Consider the following 24719-nt stretch of genomic DNA (forward strand, 5'->3'; position numbering starts at 1 on the left):
GATCTTCTGTTTTCCTATACAGATAAAATCTTATTCTTGGACACTGAAAAATATGGCAAGTTCTGTGAAATATTTACTTGTACTTTCCATATTTCATAATACTTTGAGTTGAATTTAGCAATTCTTAGCAATTCTAAGAAGGCTGTAAGTGATAAGCCCCAGGGCAAATCACCTTTGTACCAATCAAAAAAGTCAGGCAGAAAAACGTAGCACTGACTTTTTAAAAAATTCTCATGCATGCCCAAATTATTTAAACTATGTTTCCTTAATATGATTTGCATATCTTCATAGGCCTAAAATAAAGTGCAGAACACCATGTATAAACTCACCCAGCTTCAGTGTCCTTTTCTACTAACAGACAAAAACAAGCTATTGACTGTGCCAGGAAGTCCCAAACTTATGCTTATGTTTTGATGCAACCCACACAGAGTAACCTGTAATATTTTATTGGTCCTAATGAAGACAAAGGGGAAAAGACATCAGATTTAGAAACAGGACTACCTCTTCAGTATGCTTCCTTTGTAGGGTGATGGTGAAAGCAAACAGGGCACTTCACAGGTATGTTACATTTTGCAGTAGTAATACATCTGTTTCATGACCAGATCAAAGAAGATAGATTTGTATTCCTAAAAATGTTTTGCGAACACAGAGCCTGGAAGTAAAACTCACTGTTGAGTGTGTTAACTGAGTTTCAGCATATCCGCAATAAGGAAATGAACTGGTTTATAACCAATCACCTTGAAGAGCTCGTATAAGCCCAACAGCAGTCCCACATTCAGGTAAACTATCTAACTACCCAGGAAAGCTGCAGAGAAGGGGGCAAAGTGAGCTCCCTTAGGCAAAAACCCTCTGGCACTTCTTTTTTGTGCAGAATGAGAACACGCACAACCCAAATCCCACAAAGTATTAATTCTTGAAGTAATAAACCCCTAAAAGATGCACAATAGGCAATGAGCAGGGGATTAATCTTTGAAATTCATCCTTAAATATGTGATACTAAGTCCTGTTCAGTAACTAAGATGTGAAAGCTAATGAGAGTAGAAAGCATAATAGTAGCAATAACGTAATCTGTTTGGCTTCCTTTCAGACCATTCTGCCTTCTCTTCAGGCCAAAAGAAAATATCCTTATAAACATAAAACTTGGCCTCAAATAATGAGTCCTGCTGGGAGATGAAGCGTATCAACCAACACAGAGCTGCACCAACACAGATCAAAGCTGTCTTGACTGAGCCTGTTTAGAGAACAAAGGAGTTGCAGCCTACTGGACATTGCCAAGACATAGAGCTGTCCCACCAATTCTGAGGCAATTAGACATCTCAGACAACACTGAGACAGAGTTTTCACACCAAAACACTGAGCTGTGCCACTAACACTGCAACAGTGAGGCATCCCAACACCACCGAGACACCAAGCAGTCCCACCACCATCAAGACAAAGAACCATCTTTAAGTGCCTTCTGCTCTAGGAAGGGCCTGGGCTGGGAAGCCTCTTTTGACAAGGACAGTTTTGAACTGCTGACGCCAGTTGTTGCTTGGAGCTTTGGCATTAACTAAAACTTTTATGACTGGTAGTAAGGACTACTCTGTTCAGAAAGCCTGACACAGAAGTTAATTGTCCTGTCACCAGAACCTTTCAAAGATTTCCAGTAAATCACAATCCAAACAGAAGCTGAAATGACCACAAACATATAAGAAAAGATTACTCTATTACTTAACTATACCCTACTCTGGGATAAAGTGCAGTAACCTCATCTTACTTTTAAACAGACTGGCTATTGTTTTCCTGCTTGACTGGTGCTAAAGGGAAATACATTTCTCTGTGTGGCCTAAAGACAGATCCTGTTCAGCACAGCTAAATATTTCTTGCTTTCATCTACATGTTACCAAAAAAACCCCTGACATTAAGGCACTGCAATAAGGATGGAAAGGTTAAAAAATGCTCTCCTTTTGTATCTTGCAATTTGAAAAGATATCTTTTTCTACACTATCCTCTGGCAACATTAACACACACAAGGGCACTTCCATGTCATTGTACTAATTGCAGGCTACATGTCACATAAAGATCAATCTTGAAATAATTTCCAGTGAGAAATTTTCTCTGTGCACACAGAAAGACCCAACTTCAGTCAAGAGTTTCCTCTAAATAATTCAGCTTTCTGGAGTACTAATTATCCTTGGAACCATTTTTGAGAAAGGAGAAAAACAGGCTCATTTCAAAGATTCTAAGGAAAAGTTTCTTTAAGGGGAAGAAATGTCAAAAAAATTGTAGGAACAATACTTTTTACATAATTTTTAACATGAATATATTTCTCCAGGTTTTTCACTAGCAAGAAAGACAGAGAAGTATGATACCTTACAGCATCTGAGCTGGCTGCTGTTGTGCAAACTACCAGACCTAGCACCATCAGTGTATCTCTCAAAGGAGCTGCCAACAGACTGATTTGCAATTCCACAAAATCAGGATTCTTAAATTTCAGAAATGTCCTGCTTACTTAAAGCTCTGCTCCCTGACCTTTTCTTTGCTGTTTTTCACTTAGGTTGGGGCAGAGGTTTTAAGAATCCTAGATGACTGACCTCTTCCAGTTGGCAGGCTTTAATGACACTCTTGTATCGGTATTCATCGTAGGATACTCCAAAAATTATATTTTCTTTTATTGTTCCAGGCATGATCCAGGAGACTTGAGGTGAAAAGGATATCCTTCCACTGTGTTTAATTTTACCCTGTGAAGGCTCCAGTTCTCCCATTATCAACATTAGAAGAGAAGTCTGAAAAATCATTAACACTTGGTTAATATATCAGAGATATGGACAACCACAAGAAATGCTAAACAAACTGAGAGTCACTCTGCTATGTCACTGAAATGGTACATTTGCTTTTTAAAGTGTCCCTATAAATACTGATCCAGTGCAAGCTGCAATTAGTGGAGATTTTCATGATACAAATGGTCCTGAAAGCCTCTGAAATCAGAGATACTTCATTCAATGAATAATAGAAATTGTGTAAAGTATTTTGTAAAAAAGGCTTGCTTCTGCTAAAGTATGTATTTTTATTTAAACGTCCATTACTTATTCAAGGTACAAGTGTGAGAATCTGCAAGATGCACACAGACAAGGTATTGGCATTTATGGAGAATGTTAATTGAGCTTTAGAAATATCAGTGACCTTTTTTTTTTTGTTGTTCTTTGGACAACACAATTCATGTTTACAATTTTGCTAGCACTCATAAACCTTTTATCTGTATTGCCTTTAAAAAATGCAATTTCTTTGTGTATGTGCATACAATTACCCACAAACAGCTCAGTGTGATCTGAATTTTCCCCTGTAACAGTTAACTCATTTACGTGAATACATGACCTAAGTATATCTACTATTTCCCTTCATAAAAGAATTGATTGCAATTTCAGTACTGACATGTTATAATTTCAAAGTTAATCAGTAGCTTGTAGTAACCTTGTCACACATCACTGGCTAATAGATCAAAGAATAGAATTGAGAAATACAAGGAAAAATATGTTACAGAGCCATTCCAGTGGTGTTCTTATCACTAATAAATGGTCAACAAAGCTGGGACGTAACAGCCAAAGATTTAAAAATCTGTCTAAGTCACAGTTTCATGCTGTCAAGCCCTGTGTTCCTGTGACCAGTTATACAATACGTGGGGGAAGTCTAACGAGAGTCTTTCCATTACAGCAGAATCTGAATTTTCTAAAATGATGAGTAAGAAGTTTTGGCTCATTCAAAGGACAGCTGCTTATTACATTTTGCACACTGCCTGTTAAACTTGAAGTATAAAAAAACGGGGAAAAAAAACAGACGTTGATGAGGTATTAAAGAGCTGATGCCAGGTTTTATACCTGTTATAGGTTAAGATAAATGTGCAGCCTGCTTCACAGGCCTAACAGTTCCTGGAATATATAGTAACAGCCTCAAGCAATATGAAGGAAACCTTAAATTAAGAGATTATAAAGAAAGGAGGGTAAGGTTATAAACCTTATTTTTCTTAAATCTTCTGGATAATATTATAGGCCTTTCATCTTTACTGCCTGGAAAGTATAAATTTCTCATTTTTATATACTCATGTAAAATGCTCGATCTGAACTTTTCTCAGTTTCCTAAATAGCTGAATAAAGAAGATAGAGATACATTTTTGGTGCTTTCTAGTTAACATTTTTGTATTAGAATTACCATGTCTAGTAGTAGTGACCTGCGATTATCAGCAACATAGCAAAAATATTCTGTTAATTCAGAGTTATCACAGTAAAATGCACCTCAGCTTATTAGCCTGAGAACAATCTCATGTCTGGAGTCCCTTGCTCTTTCCTATTGGTATCATTACCAAAAATAATATAGAAATCTTGATCATATTGAAATCAACGGGTCCTTTGCCATTGACTCCAAGAGACCAAAAGTTTTATTCATCACAAATTACAGAAATCAGAATATGTTCACCAATAATTTGTCAAGTAGGAAGTTAAAGCTGCCAAATGCATGATGAATATTTGTTTTGACCTGCAGCATCTCTCCAAGCTTTCACACGGACTCAGGAAGCCTGTCTGAGGCTGTCTGGTAGGGACCAGAGCTCAAGAGAGGAGGTACGCCACATGTCCAAAGCAGATATTTTAGATATCTGGTTAATCCATGTCATATGTTTGTGAGGTTACTGACTATCTTCTGATCAAATTTTTCTTTTAAATTTTAGCAAGGCATAAAAAATCCCAATAACCTGCATTCTTTAGCACAATGAGTCATCTGGATATCTATGCTATGTTCTCCATTTTACTGTTTTAAAGGTAGGGAGATTCTCACCATGGGCATTAACTTTAGGTTTCAGTCTGCATTACTCCTGCAAAACTCCTTGTACTTCCTATGGAAGAATTGCTTTGTCATTTAAATTGCTGTTGCCTTATTAAGTCTGTATCCTTGTATATAGCAAACTCATATCCAGCAAATGCTCATATTGGCCAGAGAGTAAAACAAATAACTATTGGCCATTTTATTGAAACTCACAGTTTTTTCATACTTTTTCCTGCAGCTGTCATTTTTACAGAAAGCGCAGAACAACAACAATAATACAGGTAACAATACAGACGGTTGTTGAAAGAACAGAAGTAGAAATACCTTGCCTGCTCCAGTAGACCCAGAAACAGCTAATAATTCTCCCTTCTCAATCTTGAAATTTATATCCTGAAGAACAGGAGAGGCATGAAGAGGAAAATTACTGAAGAAGAGATTGTTGACAGTGCTAGGAGCTTTGCTGTTGTTGTTTTCCTGGTTTGCTTTTAGAAACAGCTCTCCAATTCCCTGCAACATACACAAATGTGTACTTGTATGTACATAAAAAAACCCAACCATGCAGATATATCATACTATGGGCTTATGAAAAATTATGAATTTTGTGACTTTATTTTTTTATCTATACTATATTTATTCAAGAAATATATACATTTGATACATTTATTTTAATGTATGTATCGGACTTGCTCCCAAATTTGTGGACACAAAATTTTCCTACTTTAGAATTGCTTTCAATGTTTATACATGCTACAGCCTGATTCTGTTTTCATGCTGGCTTAAATCAGAAATAACTACTTATTACAAGCCTTAACAATTATTAAAAGGTCTCTTCTGAAGTTTCTCAACTGTGGCTAATTTGATACTATGCATTAATTACTTGCTATATATTCATTGCCTGCTGATAGCTGAAGCTAGTTAAAATAAAGTAGTGCAGGTTGCTCATTTTAGAAAACATCAAGGAAAATGTTGACTAAAAAAGATACACTCTGTGCTTTGATTTATTTAGGGTAAAAGTACTAACCTCATCCCAAAAAGCTGTTACTTTGTCCAGCTCAACACCAGTAGTTGTTAAATTATACTCCAGGGCTTTATATTCTTTTTTCAGCAAGAAATCCTGGAAACATCACAAAAGAAGATGAGAGGAAATAGTAAGGGATGATGGCCATACCACACAAAGCAGCATATCCTTACCAACACTGAGTGCTACTTAATATGTCTGGCAGTGCTATTGGACTGGAGTGTCTTAGAGAGTGGCATAAATACAGCTTGAGTCCTGTGTCCAGTTCTGGGCCCCTCAGTTCAGGAAGGAGATTGAGGTCCCGGAGCAGGTCCAGAGAAGAGCAAGGAGGCTGTGAAGGCATTCAGCACAAGTCCTTTGAGGAAGGGCTGAGGGAGCTGGGTGTGTTCAGTCTGGAGAAGAGGAGGCTCAGGGGAGACCTCATCACTCTCTACAACTCCCTGAAAGGAGGGGGTAGCCAGGTGGCGGTCGGTCTCCTCTCCCAAGTAGCTACCAGTAAGACAAGAGGGCATGGACTTAAAACTCTGCCAGGGAGGTTTAAGTTAGATATCAGGAAAAATTGCTTACAGAGAGGGTGATCAGGCATTGGAATGGGCTGCCCAGGGAGGTGGTGAATTTTCCATCTCTGGAGGTTTTTAAGAGGAGACTGAATGTGGCACTCAGTGCCATGGTCTGATAACCATGGTGGTAATGGATCAAGGGTTGGACTTGATGGTCTCAGAGGTCCTTTCCAACCTGGCTGATTCTGTGATTTTGTGAAAGCTCTTTCAGAAAGGAGCAAACTTTTTACAGAGCAATCCCTAGATGAATATTTCTAATGGTATTCCAAAGCGGTGGGACTTTAAAAGAGTTAGAATGATGTCTCTACCAGCAAAACAAAGAAACAAATAAAGAAAGAAGGCAGACAATGATCCTGGGCAGTACAACACTGAAGTATTCTAATTTCAAATGACACAAGTCAGCAACCCGATGCTTGTGTTACCTTCTAGGATAATATTAGGAATAAAGAGTAATCCTATGATAATGTAGAAAAGATAATTTTCTATTCCATGATTTTACAATCTCCTCTAAAATGTCCTTTAAAATTATGTGGAACCAAGTAGGCCTACTTGGGTAATACAGGAGACAAGGCAGGAACCAAATAACTGGAAGATAAAACACAGTTTACACAAAAGAAGGAAATTATAGCTAGGCTTTCATAACAATGGCAATAGGGTCATCCAGCAGAGATGCTGGAACAGCAATAGCCAGAGAAAGTACACTGATCCAGAAAGACTTCATGGTCTAGAAAGCATGGGTATAGCTATAGGACAAAAACAATACCCCAGGGGATATGTCTGGCTCAGTGGACTACCTAAACCAATGAGGAAATTCAATCAGAGAAAGGTATGAATGGTTTATTAGTTTTGTTTATGCTTTTTTGTGACAAGTAAAGGGCACTGGATTCTGTGCAGTCTGTCCATGGGGTCTGTACTGATCCTGCACAAAGAGATGATTCTTTATGAAGATGGATTATTTATGAAGAACCCAAAGAGATAATACCCCAAAGACAAGTGTTCAGCAAAGTGAGGGCTACTGGTACTACAACAGGACTTACCAGTTCTGTGACAGGGCATTGGATACACTTTTTCAGTATACATGAGAGATGGAATATCTACACTAAAACCTCAGGAATCTGAAAGTGCAAGTACTGCCTAAATTGGAACCAAACAAGGCAGCCTTCTGAATGTCAAATAGAAAGACTCATGGCTAAATGTACTGAATTTTCTGCCCAGATGAAAAATCACAAAAATCCAATACCTGCTTCTTCTTCTACATTAAGGTTCAAATTTCTGATTAAGATCTTTCAATTCTATACTAAGTATTTGTATTACTTTAAAAATAATAAAAATTATGTTTTATAAAAAGTATTGATAAATATGTAAAAACTACCTGAGATTTCATCACAAAGTAGAATCAGAATCCTTTTCCTGGAAAGTTGTTTCAAAACAGCAGATAAAGCAGAGGATAAGAGTTAATGAGAATTCACCCTGATTTGACTCTGCAGATAAGCCTCTCATGCTGGTATATGAGCAATTGATCTCAGCAGGTAAGGTAGATAGTAATTATTTGACCAGTACCTTAATTATGTTTACTACTCATAATGAATGAGTTACACATTTGCATAAGATGCACAATCTCCTGCTGTTCTTCCCACTAATAGGTAAGAAACCAGAAGATCTGTGACTGTAACTACTGGAAGCCATGCTATATAAAACATGTAATAATTTCATACTTCCTTTTCTGAGGGAAAAACATCCCTTAAGCACCACAACTCATGTGTTTTTATTAAGTTCCTTATTCTGCAATGAGAAGAAACAACTGAATCCTGCTGTTTCAGAAAAAGCAGCGTGGAGGTAGCATAAGACTCCTGTGGTTATGCTGCCTGGGGAACCATATGACAATCTCAAGATTTATAATGACATTTCATGGTGTGTAGTCAAAGAGACACATGGTATAATCGGAAAGTCTGCATAAATGCTGTGTGCTTTTGTTGATCAACTGACAAGATAACATGCTATAAAGAATTAGCTTACGTACTTGGGAAGATTTTAGTGTATGTACCTTACCTGTATTTTGTTTATTGCTCCAATAGAGTCATACCAGGTCTGTACAGACCCAGGAAACTGCCTGGTCACTGTCATTCGAAGAACAATGCAAAAGGAAATGGTGGTAAATATTTTTCGGAGAATAATTCCTTTCATCACAGCATATGGAAGCACAGCTAAAAAAACCACAAAAAACCCTGAAAAGAAGAAGGCTGAACTGTTGAAATATCTCATGTAAGCAGCTTTTCGGGTTAGCTTCAGTTCAGTTCTGTTAAAAAAACAAATACAAATAATTACTGCAGGGTTCCACAATTTACATATTACAAATATTTTGGATGGAACTGTTGGTAAAACAACTCAGAAACTGATTCATCCTTGTTATTTTCCAGAACTGCAGTTGAAAAGTACAATTCAAAGCAATTTTTTAATCTAAAAAGTAACTGGAGCCAAATTTTGCAACCAGTTTTCAAAGATGTCAGATAAAATAACAATTATCTTCATCATAACTTAGATACTTCACAAACCACAAGCCTCTACAGTTCCTGGCACAATCATCATTAAGTGTCTAATGCTCTGGTATACGATACACTCCCAGAAGCATCATTTCATGCTCATCCAGTAATCTAGATACATAAGTCCCCTAGAAGTAAGATACTTTAAAATGCCAGATTTGCTTTACCTGGCCATAAATATCAGACCCACAATCTGATTATAGTGTCAACTCTTCTTGCAGAGCACCCTACTAACAGCGTCGCCCATGAAGTAAGGTATAAGACTCTTCTAGTCTCTGCTAGAAGAGGTGGAAGGCAGTAAGTCTGCTCTCCATCTTCCCTTCGCAGTTCATGGAGTAGTGTACTGAAAGCTGTGCAGTCAGGAATTATGAGAGACTGCTGACCTCACTGACTGGAATTTGTCTCAAAAGGACAATTTTAAATTGAATAGCCCTGTCTAGGCTGGAATGTACCTGGCCTGGCCAGAGCTGAGGGGCAGCCTGCAATGCTGGGACATCCCTCCAGGCACCATTACTCTGGCCAGGGTGGAGGAAGCCACCTTAGAATCATAGAATCATAGAATTGGCTGGGTTGGAAGAGACCTAAGAGATTGTATTGATGCTGATGTGCCTGGCTAAGGTGGCTGGGACAGAGTGGGAGAGCTGCATGGAAGAAGGTAAGAACTGATGAGTGGGTGGGGGGCTGCACCCTTCTGCAGAAGCCCCTCTCCAGGTGAGCCTGTCTGCAATGGCTCTGATGCTAATGAACCTGGCTCCTGCAGCAGCTGATGGACAGCTGCTCCTTTGTCACAAAGGAACTTTGGGGGTATAAAGAGGGCTACTCTGGCCACCCTGCTTTGTTGTCTCTTGACCCACCGCCATCTTGCATCAGAGCCTGTCCAGGATCAGAGCCATCTTGAAGGAACTCACTGGACAGGCCCCTGGTCGTGACTCTCTCTCTCATTGTTTCTTCCCACTTCCTTACCCCTTTTTCTCTCCCACTTCTCTCCCTCTCTTTCTTATATCTTCTTTTCCTCTCTCCATCTTTTGCCTGGCTCTATTGTTTTTCTTGTGTCAATTGTCAAATAAAAGTTTGCTTGCACCCAACCCTTCTACAGTTGGACTTTGTTTCGTGGATCCAAAACAAAATAAAATTTAATGTTACCTCAGACTGTAACAGGAATACAACTAATCATTACTCTTAGCTGCTTCCACGGTGTCTATGCATCTTACAACAAGCCATTAAACAAAACAGGAATAATCCATGATTAATTTTCTGAGTCAATAACCCTAACTCACAGTGCTGAAGGTTCCTCTTGACTGCTCTCTCTCATTTTGACCTCGTTCACTTCACATTCCTCAGATGGTCTGCAGCTCAGCTTTGCCTGAACAGAGGCACCTCTGGTGCAGTGAAAGAGCAATTGGTCTGCTGCAAGAGCTATTAACTGGAGCTAGAAAGGGAGCAAGACCCCAGGGTGCCCATTCACTGAGTGCTCTAACCACTGAGATACTGTGCAGAAGTTCATGGTCACACTGGTGATGGTAATCTATGGTGTTGCAAGGCTGAGCACCATAATCTTTATGTGTCTTCTGGTAGTGAGTTAGTGTCTGCATGCAAAGCCCATCCAGGATTTTGAAGCTTTGTGGAACCCCCTTTTCAGCTGCACACTACGCATGCATGAGACTTCCACATGCATCCAGCATCTCACCAATTTTTGTCAGGCAAAGTGTTCTTAGAAGCCCCTCACAGAAAATCTAGGCTGAGGCAGTTTTGGGGTAGGATGCCTATCGCTTGTTTAGACTGTATTTCACAAGAGGCCTGAAGAAAGTAGCCAGGCATGCAGGTCACCACCACAGCAGCAGCCACTGCCCTGGTGAAAGGGCCTTCTAAGTCCCTCCAGACCTTGTATGAAACTGTGGGTGGCAGCACTGAAAAGGGATAACAAAGATATGTGGGCTCAGTGATCATCTGGTTCCACACAAATGTCTCAGTAGAAGCTACCAAAAATCCCTCCAGTGCTGAAGCACAAAGCCACCACTCTAAAGAGGGAGAATCAAAGCACTAACACTTTTCAGTATGCTCCCAAGTACCAGCCTCAAGCTGACTCAGCCACAAGCAAAATTTTTCAAGAGGTAGGTCTGACTATGAAGAAGGCTTGAAAGCTCTGTAGAACTCATTTAGGACATATCTTGCTCATGAGTTATGGCCATTTGGAGAGAGATGTAAAGCACACTATGAACCTATGTACAGAATGTAGAGCAGGGTATGTCTGTATTTGAAGGGATGCTGCAGGAATCAGTCCAAATACATGACTTTGAGATTCTTTGCTTTGTATAAAGATGTATCTCCTGCTGATTAAGTATAGACAGCTCCAACCTTGGAGTATTAAGTATAGACAGCTCCAACCATCTTCTCCTGCGCATTAGTTTCAAGGAACAGTTTAGTGGTGTGGGTTTTTAACTTCTCTGAATAGATTGCACAGTCCATAGGATCCCATAGTGCTTACTCAGACACCTGTTATGAACAGTTTTTATCAGTAAAAACTTTAAGAGGGCACATGGGAGACAGTCCATACTGGTTCCTCTGAACTGCCACAATTCCCTGGTGGAGTTTTCCTGCAGTGGTGTTACACCTGCAGGATGCCCAGCCCTGACAGCTCAAGTCTACCAGTGTAAGGGCACAGGTCTATCAAGTTGTTAGAGTTGATTAAACTGGGATGTATCAGAAAAAGCCAGTATGCAGAAGTGGCTTGGTAATGACTGAGTTACAATGCACTGTTGCTAAAATACAGGCATGGTTTCATGCACAAGGTCTTATTTCATACCAGCTTAGCAAGCCAGCTGACTGGGGGGTCCTGCAGAGCTGGCTCAGCAAGCAAAATACGATTGAAACTGACATTCCTGGCTGAACTGCTCTGGTGATGTCTTCACCAAATGAACTGCTGGATCACTCAGAAAAAAAATATGGTATTTTGGTGCAGAGAAGGAGAAGAGAGATACATTGATTTTATAATATTGCTAGCATTCTTTTAAAAAATCATGAATGATATAATAAAAATGGATTCTGGCATTACAAAATTCACTACAAAATATTTTAAAAAATCACAAAATAACAGTGTTTTTTCCTGGTTTCTGTGACCATTTTGTGGACTAAAACTAACTAATTCATTTATACAGTATATGGTCACAAGATGTGGTCTCAAATCTCCTAAAAGCAATGCATGTGACTATTGACACCAGAAGAATCCTAATCTGGTTCTAGTCTTGAGCAGGAACTCCCAGCCTGGACTCATACTGAGTTTTCTCTGATTGTTTGTTGATAGTAAATCATTACAAAGTTTAAGATCTTTCTTATTCTAAAGGTAAAGAACACTGCATTTTCCCTGGATTGTTTTACAGAAAGCAGCTGAACAAGAACTGTTTGTGTAATAATATGGTTTCATCTTTTATTTGCATGAAAATATGACACTTATATTTCTTTTATTTTACCAATCACACACCTGGCACAGATTTTTAATCCTCTGTAAAAAAACTAAACAAACACACAGGACTGCACAGCTTTAGTGCAGTATCACCTCTCAATCATTATGTCACTTCTCTACTCTGCCAGGACTCCCTGTTGGTAATAAAGATCCCCTTTTCATAGTTCTCAGCTAACTAGGTTAGCTTTTTTACCTCCTTTCTCCCTCAGGTCTGGTAGTTCCAGTACTATCTCCATATTAATTGAAGAGATAAGCATTACACAAGACTACCTATAGACAGTAAATGTTAATATAATTGTGAAGGGTGAATACATGAAGCTGCACTACTTCAATCCTTCCAGATTCCACATAACATTTAAAACTGGCTTTATTGCATTTCTCAGAAAATGGCTGCAGAGGACTCACACTGTTTCCTCAACCACAGAATAGGAAAGTCTATAAAGCCTTAAGTAACCATCACAAAAGGGCTTTTTATTGTAAGATGAGGATAGGGTTGGCCAGAAACAAACACAGATGCCACAATTGTTTTACCTGCGCACACTAACCACTGAAATATCATTATAACACATGAGGAAGCAAATAAAGAAATAAAAAATCCCACCTTCAGAGTGAGCTTGACAAATTGGAAAAGAATCCAAGCTGCAGTGTGGGAATGCACAGTCAGTTAGTGTGTGGAGGATTAATATTTGTGTGCTTTATTTCCTAACTAACAAGATCACAGATGGTGTTCATAGCCATCTAATTTATTTTTTTTCTAAGCACATAAAAAATTTGACTAACAAATGAGAACACTTACTCACGGATGCTTTCAATCATTTTTTCCATTGCATCTTCCCAACAATAGGCTTTAACTGACTGTATGTTTTCAATTATTTCTGAGGTGATGACAAGCCTCTCGTTGATCTTTCCTGCCCTCTTATTCCTACAAAGTAAAAAGGCAGTAGGTAGATCTTCATCTTTTTCATCCTGTTAGTTTCTATATCTCAAGGAAACACTTTCCATATATACCTGTGCTTAAAATGTTTATTTTAGCAGAAGTATGAAGAATGTGAAAAGAATTACTAGAAATCTAGTAACTGCTTTAATAAGGAGAAAATAGAAACTCTGAAAACAATAAATCAAATCATTAACAAAGAGTTTTAATCCTACAAAGCACTATGACTATTCACTGCATGTTAGACCTTTCATTTTGTTACATTGAGACAGCTGCTGCTAAGTAAGTAAAGGCTTGTCTGTGACTTTCCTAATACTGCCAACACTCTTTAGACTCCTCTTTTGTAACAATGTCATAACCAGAAACCCTTACCCAAGTGGTATAAACTTCTTAAACCAACATGTTTCAGGAAAACATATAGAAATACTTTTAAACAGTCTGGTCACCTGTATTTCATCATCATTTGTCCCAGCCAGGCTTGGAAGAAGGCCAAGACTATTAGAAAAGCAAGTCCAGAAAATGCAGAAGCTTCTAACATATCCCAGAGCAGTCCCATCAGCAGTGCCACTTGTAAAGGTGCTATCCATACAAAATGAGCCAGAGCAAGACCCTGGTGGAAGACAAAGAAGGAAATAATAACAATACAAGTTACAGATGTGTTCTGAAAGCTGCATGAGAAGGAAGACATTATTAAAGTGACACTTTGAAAAATGTAATGAAGAATGATACAAGTATTTCCAGTAGTAAAACAAGTTCATAAAGGAGGATTTGTGATCCTGAGCACATAGCATTCTGGGTATTAATTATGATGACAGAAATATATATACATTCCAGACCTAAACTAAATTTGATTTTTGTAAGGCAAAATTCAGACTGCAGGTAAATCTCCACTGTGTATATAAACAAAGAAAAATCTTGGCTTTGTAAAAAGGAAGAGAATTTGACATCCAATACTAGTAAATACAGAGAAAAAATCTTCTGACCGTGATTTAATCTGGTACAGGAGGCAAATATTATTTTGGTGAAGGGGTGACTGTTGTATGAACACAATCAATTTTTAAAAGATTGCTGCCTACTACAGTCATGCAACTTCACATTGGGTAGTTTTGGAATCCTGTGATCAGGCTGCAGAGGGGTCAACACACTGAACAGAAGTTGAGAGTCTCCAGTCTCCAAATCCATTAGCAGGGATTTCCCTCTGTGTCCTTCATGAAAGAGCAGTTTTTAAAAGACACTCTGGAAGCACTGTCTGTGTTGGGAATGATTCCTAATAAGGTCTCACATAACAGTTACACAGGACTTTTAGGAGCATGGGTAATAGCAACAGGATACTGAACATCATTGCTTGTTCAATGTCACAAACAGACTGGATCACCTCATTAAAAAGGTAAGGTGCCTCAGGAACAGAAGATGGAAGGATTGAGCAAGTTCTGACCTTTATGAAACCAACTCCAAAACCCAGAGGTTTCCTGGCAGGTTCTCACTGGACTGCAGAACGAGCATATTTTATGTTATACTTGGTTTTTTAGGTTTCCTCTACTAAGAAGCATAGGAAACAAAGGATGTTGTAAGTATCAGAACAAACATTTCCATGACCATGTGCCAACATATTTTCTGACAGTAGTGATTCATTTTATATATACAATGAGCACTCAGTGCAATCTGCCATTTATGCTTCTTCCTTTCTTAATACTTGTCATGAACAGCTTGAAGTATTCTATTTGTACTTGGTGGATTCAACAACTGATGACATACCTCATCAAATTTGTTCAGATTGTTGGAAAGAAGACTGACCAGTTGTCCAGTACTTATTTTATCTAGAACCCTGCTTGACAGTTTTAAGATCTGTAAAAGAAAAACAAACTAGCCATGTAACTCATCCCCATAAAACAGAATAAATACAGATAAAAATAGCAGGTGTTGGTACAGTAGTATAAATAGCAATTCACTTATCTGTTTATGTTACAAAGAAAGTCTCATTAAACTTTTTATTTATGTCTCTTGAATTTAATATAGTCATTAAATTGCTTTACAAATATTGATTTATTGACTTAGTCCTTGCTTTCTATTGCATATTTTATGTGTGTGTATATATATATGCAAATGCAAGTTTTAATTAAGCATGCATGCTGTGTCATGCTGTGCATCCTCAAAAATCTCCTGCTGTGCCTATTTTGACAAATATTTTTGAAAGATGTGAGCTTTATACTAAACTAACTAAAATGTTCTTTTAAATTAGCTGCTTTCCATATGGGGAAAGCCAAACACCTTTTAAAATCTTTGGATTTGTGACCATGTGATGCAGCAGTATCTAGAGTTCTCAAACAATGTAATTCAAACTCAGTCCCTTCAATGTTATATCTATTAATTAAGTCTTCACCTCTAATACTCTTTTCAAAATATCCCTTTGTCACCATCATGTGTTATTCTCCCTTTGCAATACACGTGTGTAACACAGCCACAGTGGTAGAACAATTAAAGCATCTCACCACATACCCAGCAAGCCTGAACTCACACAGAGACTGACTTCAGTCAAAGTAGCAGTAGAAGAGTATTTAATTTTTTGAACTTAGGAAATGGAGAGCTCTCAGAAACTGATGTGAGCCTCATTTTTCTACTGCGTGTTTAGTGAACCTTGGCGAACAAGACTATTAAACTTTCAACAAAGAGTCCTTAAAGTTACATAGATTACAGACATTGGTTTGGCTTTGAGTGTAAATGAAACACTTACCTTCTTATAAATCAAGCTAAACATAGCTATCCTCATTTGCATTCCTATATGATGAAGACCAAATACAGCAGGGTGTATGAGTAGTGTTCTCACAAGGAAGAGAAGGCACAAGCCAATGCCCAGGTAGTAGGCTATAGATCTTTCATCAGAGTTGTCAGGATCATAGGAAGCTATTATTCTTCCCAACAGCAAGGGTTGCACAGATTTGGTGACTTCCTGCAGATGAGAACAAGAGAAAAATACTTCTGGTCAGTGGTTTGTTTATTTGTTCCAAAACGCGTAGCATTTTAATTTCAAGCCCTACCAACTGAGAATTACAGCTTTTTATCTTAAATAAGGAAGCCAGGCCTGTTTGTTGTGCAAACCACAGAAAGTTGCAGTAATTGCACAGGAGAACAGACAATTAACTTCTGTCTTAATCTGTGATGCTCCTGCAACTCCACCAAAGCAAAACTGGCTTGTAAATTTTGTTTGACTGTTTTCTACAAAAGTGACAACTGAGATTAGCTTCCACATTTACTTTTCAGAGTTTTAATGGATTAGCCACATCATATGACTGAATCCAGTTTAGCAGGCTGGATCTCTGGTTTGCCCCCTAGGAAACATTTCTTACTGCACTTTACTGCACTTCCACAACACAGGAAGACTCAGAGTGCCTGAAATGAACACCAATAGAACAACACAGTGAAGATTTAGATAAAATATAAAATAAATGGAAATACCAGCAGGATAAAAGTATAAACAATTTGGATCAACCAGCCCAACACTGGTTCTAGACACTGTGTTCAGAGTTCTAAGAAAAACAGGATGAGGGGGTTTAAATGATAAGTTTATGGCAAGTTCAATAAATGCCCCAGAGATAAATCAGTCCCTCCTGCATTGGCTGCCCCAACACTACCCATCCTGGGATGAGAATCATGGTAGAGATCCAGAACAAGAGAGGAAAAACAGGCAGTACCAAATAGCTAAAATGCAAGTTACCAAAATGATCTGTTATAGTCCTGACTTTACTTTAGCATCCTATTATATTCGTCCTCAGACTCCTTTTCTGTTGTAATTAAACTCCACTAGCATTTCCTCAACTTTGCCTTTCATTTCCTTTCACAGCTCCATCATTCTTATACATTCCTGTAATCCTCATCTCCTATAATCCTCATCCTTCACAATCTCTACCTCTTTCCCACTCTTTCCTTCCTCAGTCCTTCCAAGAACTGCAAATATCAGTCTAAAATTTTTATCAGTCTAAAATTTGCTTTGTCTTCTGCATGAGCTTCTGAACAGTATGAAGTATGTATGTGCTCCTTTGCTTCATTGCTACATTCATTCCAAAACTGCTTAGTGCTAAGAACTTTTATGGATGTCTCCTTAGCCTTCCTTCTGATATGTCTCAGCAGAAAACATCTCATACTTCAAAACCATCATGAAATTACTGAATCCTTTTTTGTGCGGACGTGTTAAAATCTGTTAAAAAGTGATTAGTATTGCCTTCCAGCTGAAAACCACACAGACCACCAGAGAATTGGGTAAATCCCCTTTAATTTTTTTCCTTCTCCTTTGGACTCCTTTTAATCTCTAACACAAGAGCAATCCCAAGTACTTCTACAACCTGTACTGTAACACCTTTTGAATAGCATGTTGGAGCAGCTGATATTCACCACTCCCTTTTTCCACAGAAGATACGAAATCTTAAATGTCAAACAGCATACCTATGCAATGCACTACTTTTCCCAAATTAAGCACAATTCTGCCCTAACACAAATGCTGTAAACCTGGAGCCACCTTTGACAAAGACTTCTGTGTTATTAGCAAGCAAAGGGAGGAGTGTTTATTAAAACACACATGACCCAAGGCAGCTGTGCTTAGACCATATGCATCCCAAAGTGGCAAATCAAAACTCCCCAAAACTCACAAAACACAAAACAGTCACCTCTCAAGGACAATGTAATGCTTTCATATTCTCAGAGATTCCAAGATAAGATTTCATATAGGGCTTAAAATAGCAAGATTTTAAAATTATTATTTACTCTTATTCTAGTGAAAATGCCACACTGATGCTCTGTTTGTTGTGACTATAAAGGCATACATGCCTAGCTCGGTCAAAAAAAAGGTGATTTGCAGTCTAAGGGTAGAATAATGGCTGGAAATAAGTCAGATGATTTGCTGTCTCATGGGGCACAAAAATCCATTGTTTTGCCAGTGGTGAATTATCAGCTTACTTACCAAAGGTGTTATTATCTAGTCTACATACAAATGAAAGCAGATCTGCTTGTTTTTCATTTTTCCCCTTGTAAACTCAAAATTACCCACTGATGGAAATATGAACAATCAAATGGACTAGAATGACCTGGCAATGACCTGTGCACCTAACAGAAAATCCAGTGTTCAAAAGTCATCTTTTTCCTTCTCCTGTCCTTTGCTTTTCCCTCTGCATTTATCCCAGGCCATTGAGAATCTCAGAAACTTCTCCTTCACAGAAATATTAATTAAAACAGCAAAGATCTGAAGAGAAATGAGAGTACAACAGAGAATACTATGCTAATCTGACCTGGTATGGCTATTCTTACACAATGAGAACTTTTATGTTACATGTACCCCCCATATGCTCAATCACTCTGCCTTTGAAGACAATAATGCACATCTCTGTTTTGGCATATGCCCAAGAAGTGCTTCAGGACTTTCATATCCTTCCCTGCCTCCTCACTCACACCCGTGACCTATATGCGAGAACTTCAGGAAATCCTCATTAGGGTCCTCTGGGACATGACACTAAAACCATTTTTAAGTTAGCAGCTGCTGTGACTGAGTAGAAATATACATATTCATTATAAGATCAAAAAGTAAGTAAAGTGAAACTGATCCTCACAGCAAAGTACCCAATTTGCTCACTGGTAGCATGCTAATAAAGCAAGATCTTGGTTGCACTGTCATACCACATTTTCTTCAAATTGCAAAACACATCTGCTGATGAGGTGAAGCATGAGAGCTGTTTCAAACAGCAGGGGAGCAGATTCATGATGTGCAGTAACTCAACGTGCCTCACAAACACTGTTATAAGGGAGAGCAGCACTCCAGGGGGTCAGATTGCCAGTGTCCACCCTGCAATAACATCACTGCCTACGGCATGTCAGGGTAAAGGGAGAGATGGAGAAACCACCAGACCTAATGAGAGCAAAGCTGTGATGTTAGTTGCAATAACTACACAAACAGCAGGGAGGAGAACAGAGTTTACACCACACTCCCAGAAAGGTGCTGTGAAAACAGCTCAAGGCTTAGACAAGAGAAGAGCTGAAAGGAAAGTGAAGTTCAAAAGAACACACAACTTAGTTGCACCTATGCCAATACGGCACAACATCCTGTCCCCATTCAAATTTATGGCAAAGCTCCCATTAATTTCCGTGAGCAGGGCCTGAAAAGAATACCAGCAGATTTAGCAATGAGTTTTCCCTCTTACAGCATTCAATAAAATGAAGACTAATGATAATGGAATCAAGATTTTAAACTAAGATTTAATCTCTCCATGTTGATTGTGAAAGGTGCAGGTTCTGTTTCCTGTGTCCTGAATTGCATAAATGTTTGATTTTTTAAAGAATAACAAAAAAATACTATAACAAAACAACAACAAAAACAAAGAATATAATTTAAAAATCGTGGAGTCCTGTTCTATCCTCAGCTGGTCTAAAACTGAGCTCCATTTTAAAAACCTGCATGAAGAAATCAACCCTGCACAGTCCCACAGGTGCATGTCCACACACAATTAATTTGCCTTCACTCTGGGAAAGGAAGTGCAGATACTTACAAAAGCAAAATTACAAGACAGAAAATTACCTTTATCCTGGCCCAAACCAGGACATCCTCAAAACTGCCTGCAAAAGCCCTCAGACATGGCTTAACTTTTAACAGGAATGCAGTACTGCAATAGTTTGGGCTGGCATACTCTGCAGGAACACCTCTAATAGTATACGGTAGGCTGAATTTGTAGACTTGCTGTCCGCTGTGAATGTTTTTTAAATACAAACTTGACATGAAAAAGAAGCTGCTGGCTTGGTGAGGAAAAATGTTAAATATTGAAAGCCAGTGATGAGACTGCAGAAGTAAATAAAAGACAGAAACATGTAGGAAACCAAAAAGAAAGGGTCTTGTCCCAGAGAAGCCAGGAAACAAGGTGAAAGAGCGTAGACAGAAGAGTTATCACACAGCCCCATAGATACCAAGAGACCCTGTTCAGTGTCACGATTAACTGCTCTACCTGTACAAATAATTGACTCAGCAACTCCAGCCACCTCTTCACCCACCAGCCCCACTCAGCAAACAGCCCATCCTCTGACACAGAAAAGCCCTCCAGAGTGGGCACAGACAGCTCTGTAACCATCATCTCCTCTCCTTTCTCCTTCTGGAGCAATGTGTCGCAGAAGGCAAGCATGGCAGTCTCTCTGAACCCTCTCTGCAGCACTGCTTACCTCAGACTGAAGGCAAGTGGCAGTAAGGAGCTCTTAGGCTCCCCACTATTGACAAGAGTCCTGTAAGTTAGAGAGACTTAAACTGGGAGGGGAAAAAAGTAGGCTTGATTCCTCTACTTTTAATCAGAATTGACATACATGTGCATGAGTATAACTATCCAAAGGAAAGAAGGAAAAAGATAAAATATAAAGAACTTTTTCTGTTTAGGTTTTATTTTTAAAATCAAGCCTTGATGCTGAGAAATTTGAGAGTTGTTCTTTATGAACTACATCTGGGGGCAGTCTAAACGTGAATGCAAAAAATTAAGGTCTATAGGGTTTTTTTATTTTGAATCCATGAAGCAGCATGACAGACTAAATTACATTCCTAATTTTTTCTAGAGTAAAAGGAATGTGAATGGTGTATTTTAAAGAAAGTCATTTCTGTTTTCTTTAGAGAATTTCTTCCTATTTCTTTGAGACATTTTTACTTTGTGACTTTCTCATTCTATTACTGATACTCATTCTCCCTAGACATGGTGTTATGAGAGAGAAAGAAGCAGACAGTTCCTTCGTAGTTCTTAGGGGAAAATCCATTCTGAAGTGAAATCGTGGTCCATTTTTAATTATCCAAATCAAATCAACTGTGATCTAATCCAGAATATTCGCATCATTAGCAGTCCAAATCAATACTCTTATGAATATTTTACAGGATTTTAATCCCAGGACCCTAAATAAATTTATGTACTTTGTAAATTGCAAGATCAGCCTGTCTTTCATGTAGCTATAAACAGGAGGGACTTCATGGAAGTTTATTGGGGCAGAACAGTTCCAGCATAAAACAAACAGAAGTCAGGCTCCAAATCTGATGCTTAACCTGAAAAACCTCTCTTTGACTGGCTGATGCATTAAATCTTTTCACACTTAAAAAGTTCCCTTTTAACGCTGAAAAGTGTGCAGGTATTTAAGGATTTTAGTTTTCAGGATATTCTTATTTATGTTTCAAGTGCTTTATACAAAATTATTAAAACTTGAGGGTATAGGTGTTGGCACAATTTCACTTAGCATACATATGGCATAGCTGCCATAGAGCAAATTATGAGCTTTCCTCTTCTACCTACTTAAAGATCTACTGAGCTTGAAAGTTCCCTTCTGCAGTAGCAAAATTCATGTTGTGGTAGCAACTCTCCACATCACTCTCACTTTTCTGCCTGGCAGAGGAGTCATTCCAGTAGCCATGAAAGTTACCATTTCTGTAACTCTGCTGTAGAGCAGTTCTGCTCTTAGAATAGTTTCTTGGGACACTCAATAGAAAGTTCAAAGAAATGAGACAATTTGTGTCTATAGGAAGCAATGTAAACTTCAGAGAGATTTGTGGGTGATTTTCCATGAATTTCCCTTCCCCTTCTCTTCTGTCCAATCCATGATCTTGAAACTACAACTAAACTAGATCACATTCAACACTAACACCAATGGAATTAGTTTCCTTCTGTATCAACCTTCCAAAACCAAAAACTGTCTTAAAAAATATATCTATCTCAAATCTAAAAACACTGACTATGACTACATCTGCCAACTTTAGGCAACTTTGGCTCTTGTAGCTGCAGTTTCTGATACCATGTTATCTTGAACAGAGAACCACGGAATTTAATATCACGCTTTGCAGTACATTGCAGTAAACTTGAAAATAGCATGGATGTTTATGTGCATATTGATTAACAGTAATTTTCAGAATTACTGTTAGCTACCCAACATGCCTGGTGAGACATGTTTAATAATAAACTGTTTTCCCCAGCGACAGGATTGTCAGACAGGTGGCATTTTAAATCAGGGTAATCCTCATTAAAATGCTGGAAAGGTAATAGACATAATCAGTTCAGACATTCACATCGAGGTCTTGATCATACTCTCTAACACCACGAAGATCCAAACATACTTCACATGGTTATTTATGCAGCACTGCACCCAAAAATGAAGACAACTTATTTACTGTGTACATAAAGCTGAATAGACCATTTAACTATGAATCTGACTGATAGTAACTTTGACAAAATTGACCAAATCATATGAAATTGCACTACCATTTGTTTTAATCTAAGGGTAAAAAACTCTTTAGAAACATGAGAAAATAATTGCCTTAGTTGAATATGGAGAAGTATATGACTCTAGCATGACATACATATAAGTAATTTTGAAATATATGGTTTAAAGTTATTAACATTTTGTTAGAAACTTATTTTTTTACAAAGGTTCTTGAGTATCTCTCAATATTTATCATCTCTATAAACCATGCATAAAGCAAAATCTGCAGTTATTAACAGGATTCTTCATTAATTTAGCATTCCTGGAAACTTGGATCTATTTACGGAACACTAAAAGTTTACTGAAGAGAAGAACAAACCTTACCCCTAAATATAATATTAGTCCATAGAACATAAATTTCCAGAAAAAGCATCGCCGTAGAGCATTAATAAGTTTGGGTTTTTTCTTTGAAGTTGCCAGCTCTCTATCCCACTCTCTGAAAGGGAACCAAAAAATAAGACCATTAAGTTGAGTGAGCAAACAGATGGGAATGCAGCTCTAACACACCTCGGTTCCTCCACTATATCCAAGGAGATTTAGCTAAAGTGATTAATGAAAGCAAACTTTGGAGAGACCCCAAAGACCTTACATTCATTGATCTGATAGATCAATAAAAGTTCAAACCTTGTTCAGCCACATATTTGGCAGTTTTAAATACTCAGCCATCCATCACCCGCAGGGAATTCATTCATGAAAAGGTCGTACTGTATGTTTGAAAGAGGCCTGCTGTACTTAAGAGCAAAGCAAAAATAATGGGTAAATGAACATTTTGGAGTTCATCCAATCTGCAAAAAAGACAACACCAACATAAAAAATGTGACAGCCTCATTTTTAACCTGTGGGAAATAATTTTCAATTCCATAATAAGTTGCTAATCAGAAGCAATGCTATACACAGAAAGGATTGGTTTAGTCAAAGTTCAACTCAAAGATTAAATTACTCCTAAGAATTTACTCAGCTCTTTTCTCCATTTTTCAAGAGAATATTAAATAATCATAATACTCAATTTCTAAACTATTAAAATGCATTAAGTGTAGTGATGTTCTCAATACTTGCCACAAATTTTGAACAGGTATATCACACAACAATTAAATTTAATTGGATTGGCACACCAGTGCAGACCTGAACTGCCCCAGCACACCAGGGAAAGCTACAGCAGGAACTGAGGAGAGAGTTTGAAATTACCTGTCAGAGTTCATCCCAATTCTGTTTCTGAATTAGGACCCACTGAGAGAAGAGAGGAAGTCTAAATGAGGAAAGTCAGGGTATGATTTCTGGAATTAGTCTTTCAATCACAGTATCAAAGGAAGTTAAGAAGGTTATTTAGTTGAGGAAAAAACTAAAAAAGGTTTTACAAAGAGACTTGGGGAGAAGAAAGAAGAGCTGAATAGGGAATTAACATTGAAACTGTGAGACTAGCCTCACCAGTCAACAGGCAGATGTCACAGGTACCTCAATATAGTGATTTAGAGCACCCAGGTGATACATCTGTACCACAGATTCCCATCAGCTCAGAAGGACAGCAGTGTGCTGTGTGAGGACACAAGTCAGCCATTCAATGGATGCAGCCAGGTTGCACCCAATGCTATTTTAACGTTTTATCCAATATTTTTTTAAGGAAAAGTGAAATGTGATTTCTGAAACAAAGTTGCTTCACTGCTCTTTCATACCTTTCTAGTTTTTCAGAAAGATTATCAGCAGAGTCCGCAGAAGGGATTTGATAAATATCTGACAGCTCCAACCGTCGTCTGTAACCCTTTTTCAAAATGGGTTTTGTCCATCTAAGCAGAAAAAAAAAATAGTTACAAAACACAAGTTTCTGAGGTTAACTCTAGAGTTGCATTGTCTCACTCTGAATATTTTACCAGATCAGGGGTGGGATGAAGCTGCAACTTCGGTTTTAGTCAGGACCAAAGAAGTGAAGTCTCATTAGACTGGGACCTCAGTACTTTATTTCCTAATATGTGCTATGGCCTTTTAAATTAATAATAAATCAAAACTGTAGTAAACTGGATGTATAAGTTTCATTCCTATAAGACATGAAAATCTTGCTATAGCTTCAGTGTTCCTTTGACAGCTTACATTGCAGTATGCACTAAACAACACACAAATCTTTCACAGGACTCACAAGATCTTCATTGCATCCAGCATATGTAAAAATTTT

At 38.2% G+C, this 24719-nt stretch overlaps 1 protein-coding gene across 1 annotated transcript in view; it reads right to left on the reverse strand.

The window, feature by feature from the left end:
• CFTR (CF transmembrane conductance regulator) overlaps positions 1 to 24719 on the reverse strand; it is an 83129-nt gene that overhangs the window by 48646 nt on the left and 9764 nt on the right. The window contains exons 2-11 of the mRNA XM_030460575.1: positions 24226 to 24336; positions 22880 to 22991; positions 16038 to 16253; positions 15062 to 15151; positions 13753 to 13916; positions 13169 to 13294; positions 8422 to 8668; positions 5816 to 5908; positions 5119 to 5301; positions 2574 to 2765 (exon numbers count right to left, since the gene is read on the reverse strand). Coding sequence (XP_030316435.1) covers positions 2574 to 2765; positions 5119 to 5301; positions 5816 to 5908; positions 8422 to 8668; positions 13169 to 13294; positions 13753 to 13916; positions 15062 to 15151; positions 16038 to 16253; positions 22880 to 22991; positions 24226 to 24336 — 1534 coding nt within the window. The remainder of the gene's footprint in view (positions 1 to 2573; positions 2766 to 5118; positions 5302 to 5815; positions 5909 to 8421; positions 8669 to 13168; positions 13295 to 13752; positions 13917 to 15061; positions 15152 to 16037; positions 16254 to 22879; positions 22992 to 24225; positions 24337 to 24719) is intronic.

Source organism: Calypte anna, chromosome 1 (assembly GCF_003957555.1).
Source record: "Calypte anna isolate BGI_N300 chromosome 1, bCalAnn1_v1.p, whole genome shotgun sequence".
Taxonomy (NCBI): Eukaryota; Metazoa; Chordata; class Aves; order Apodiformes; family Trochilidae; genus Calypte; species Calypte anna.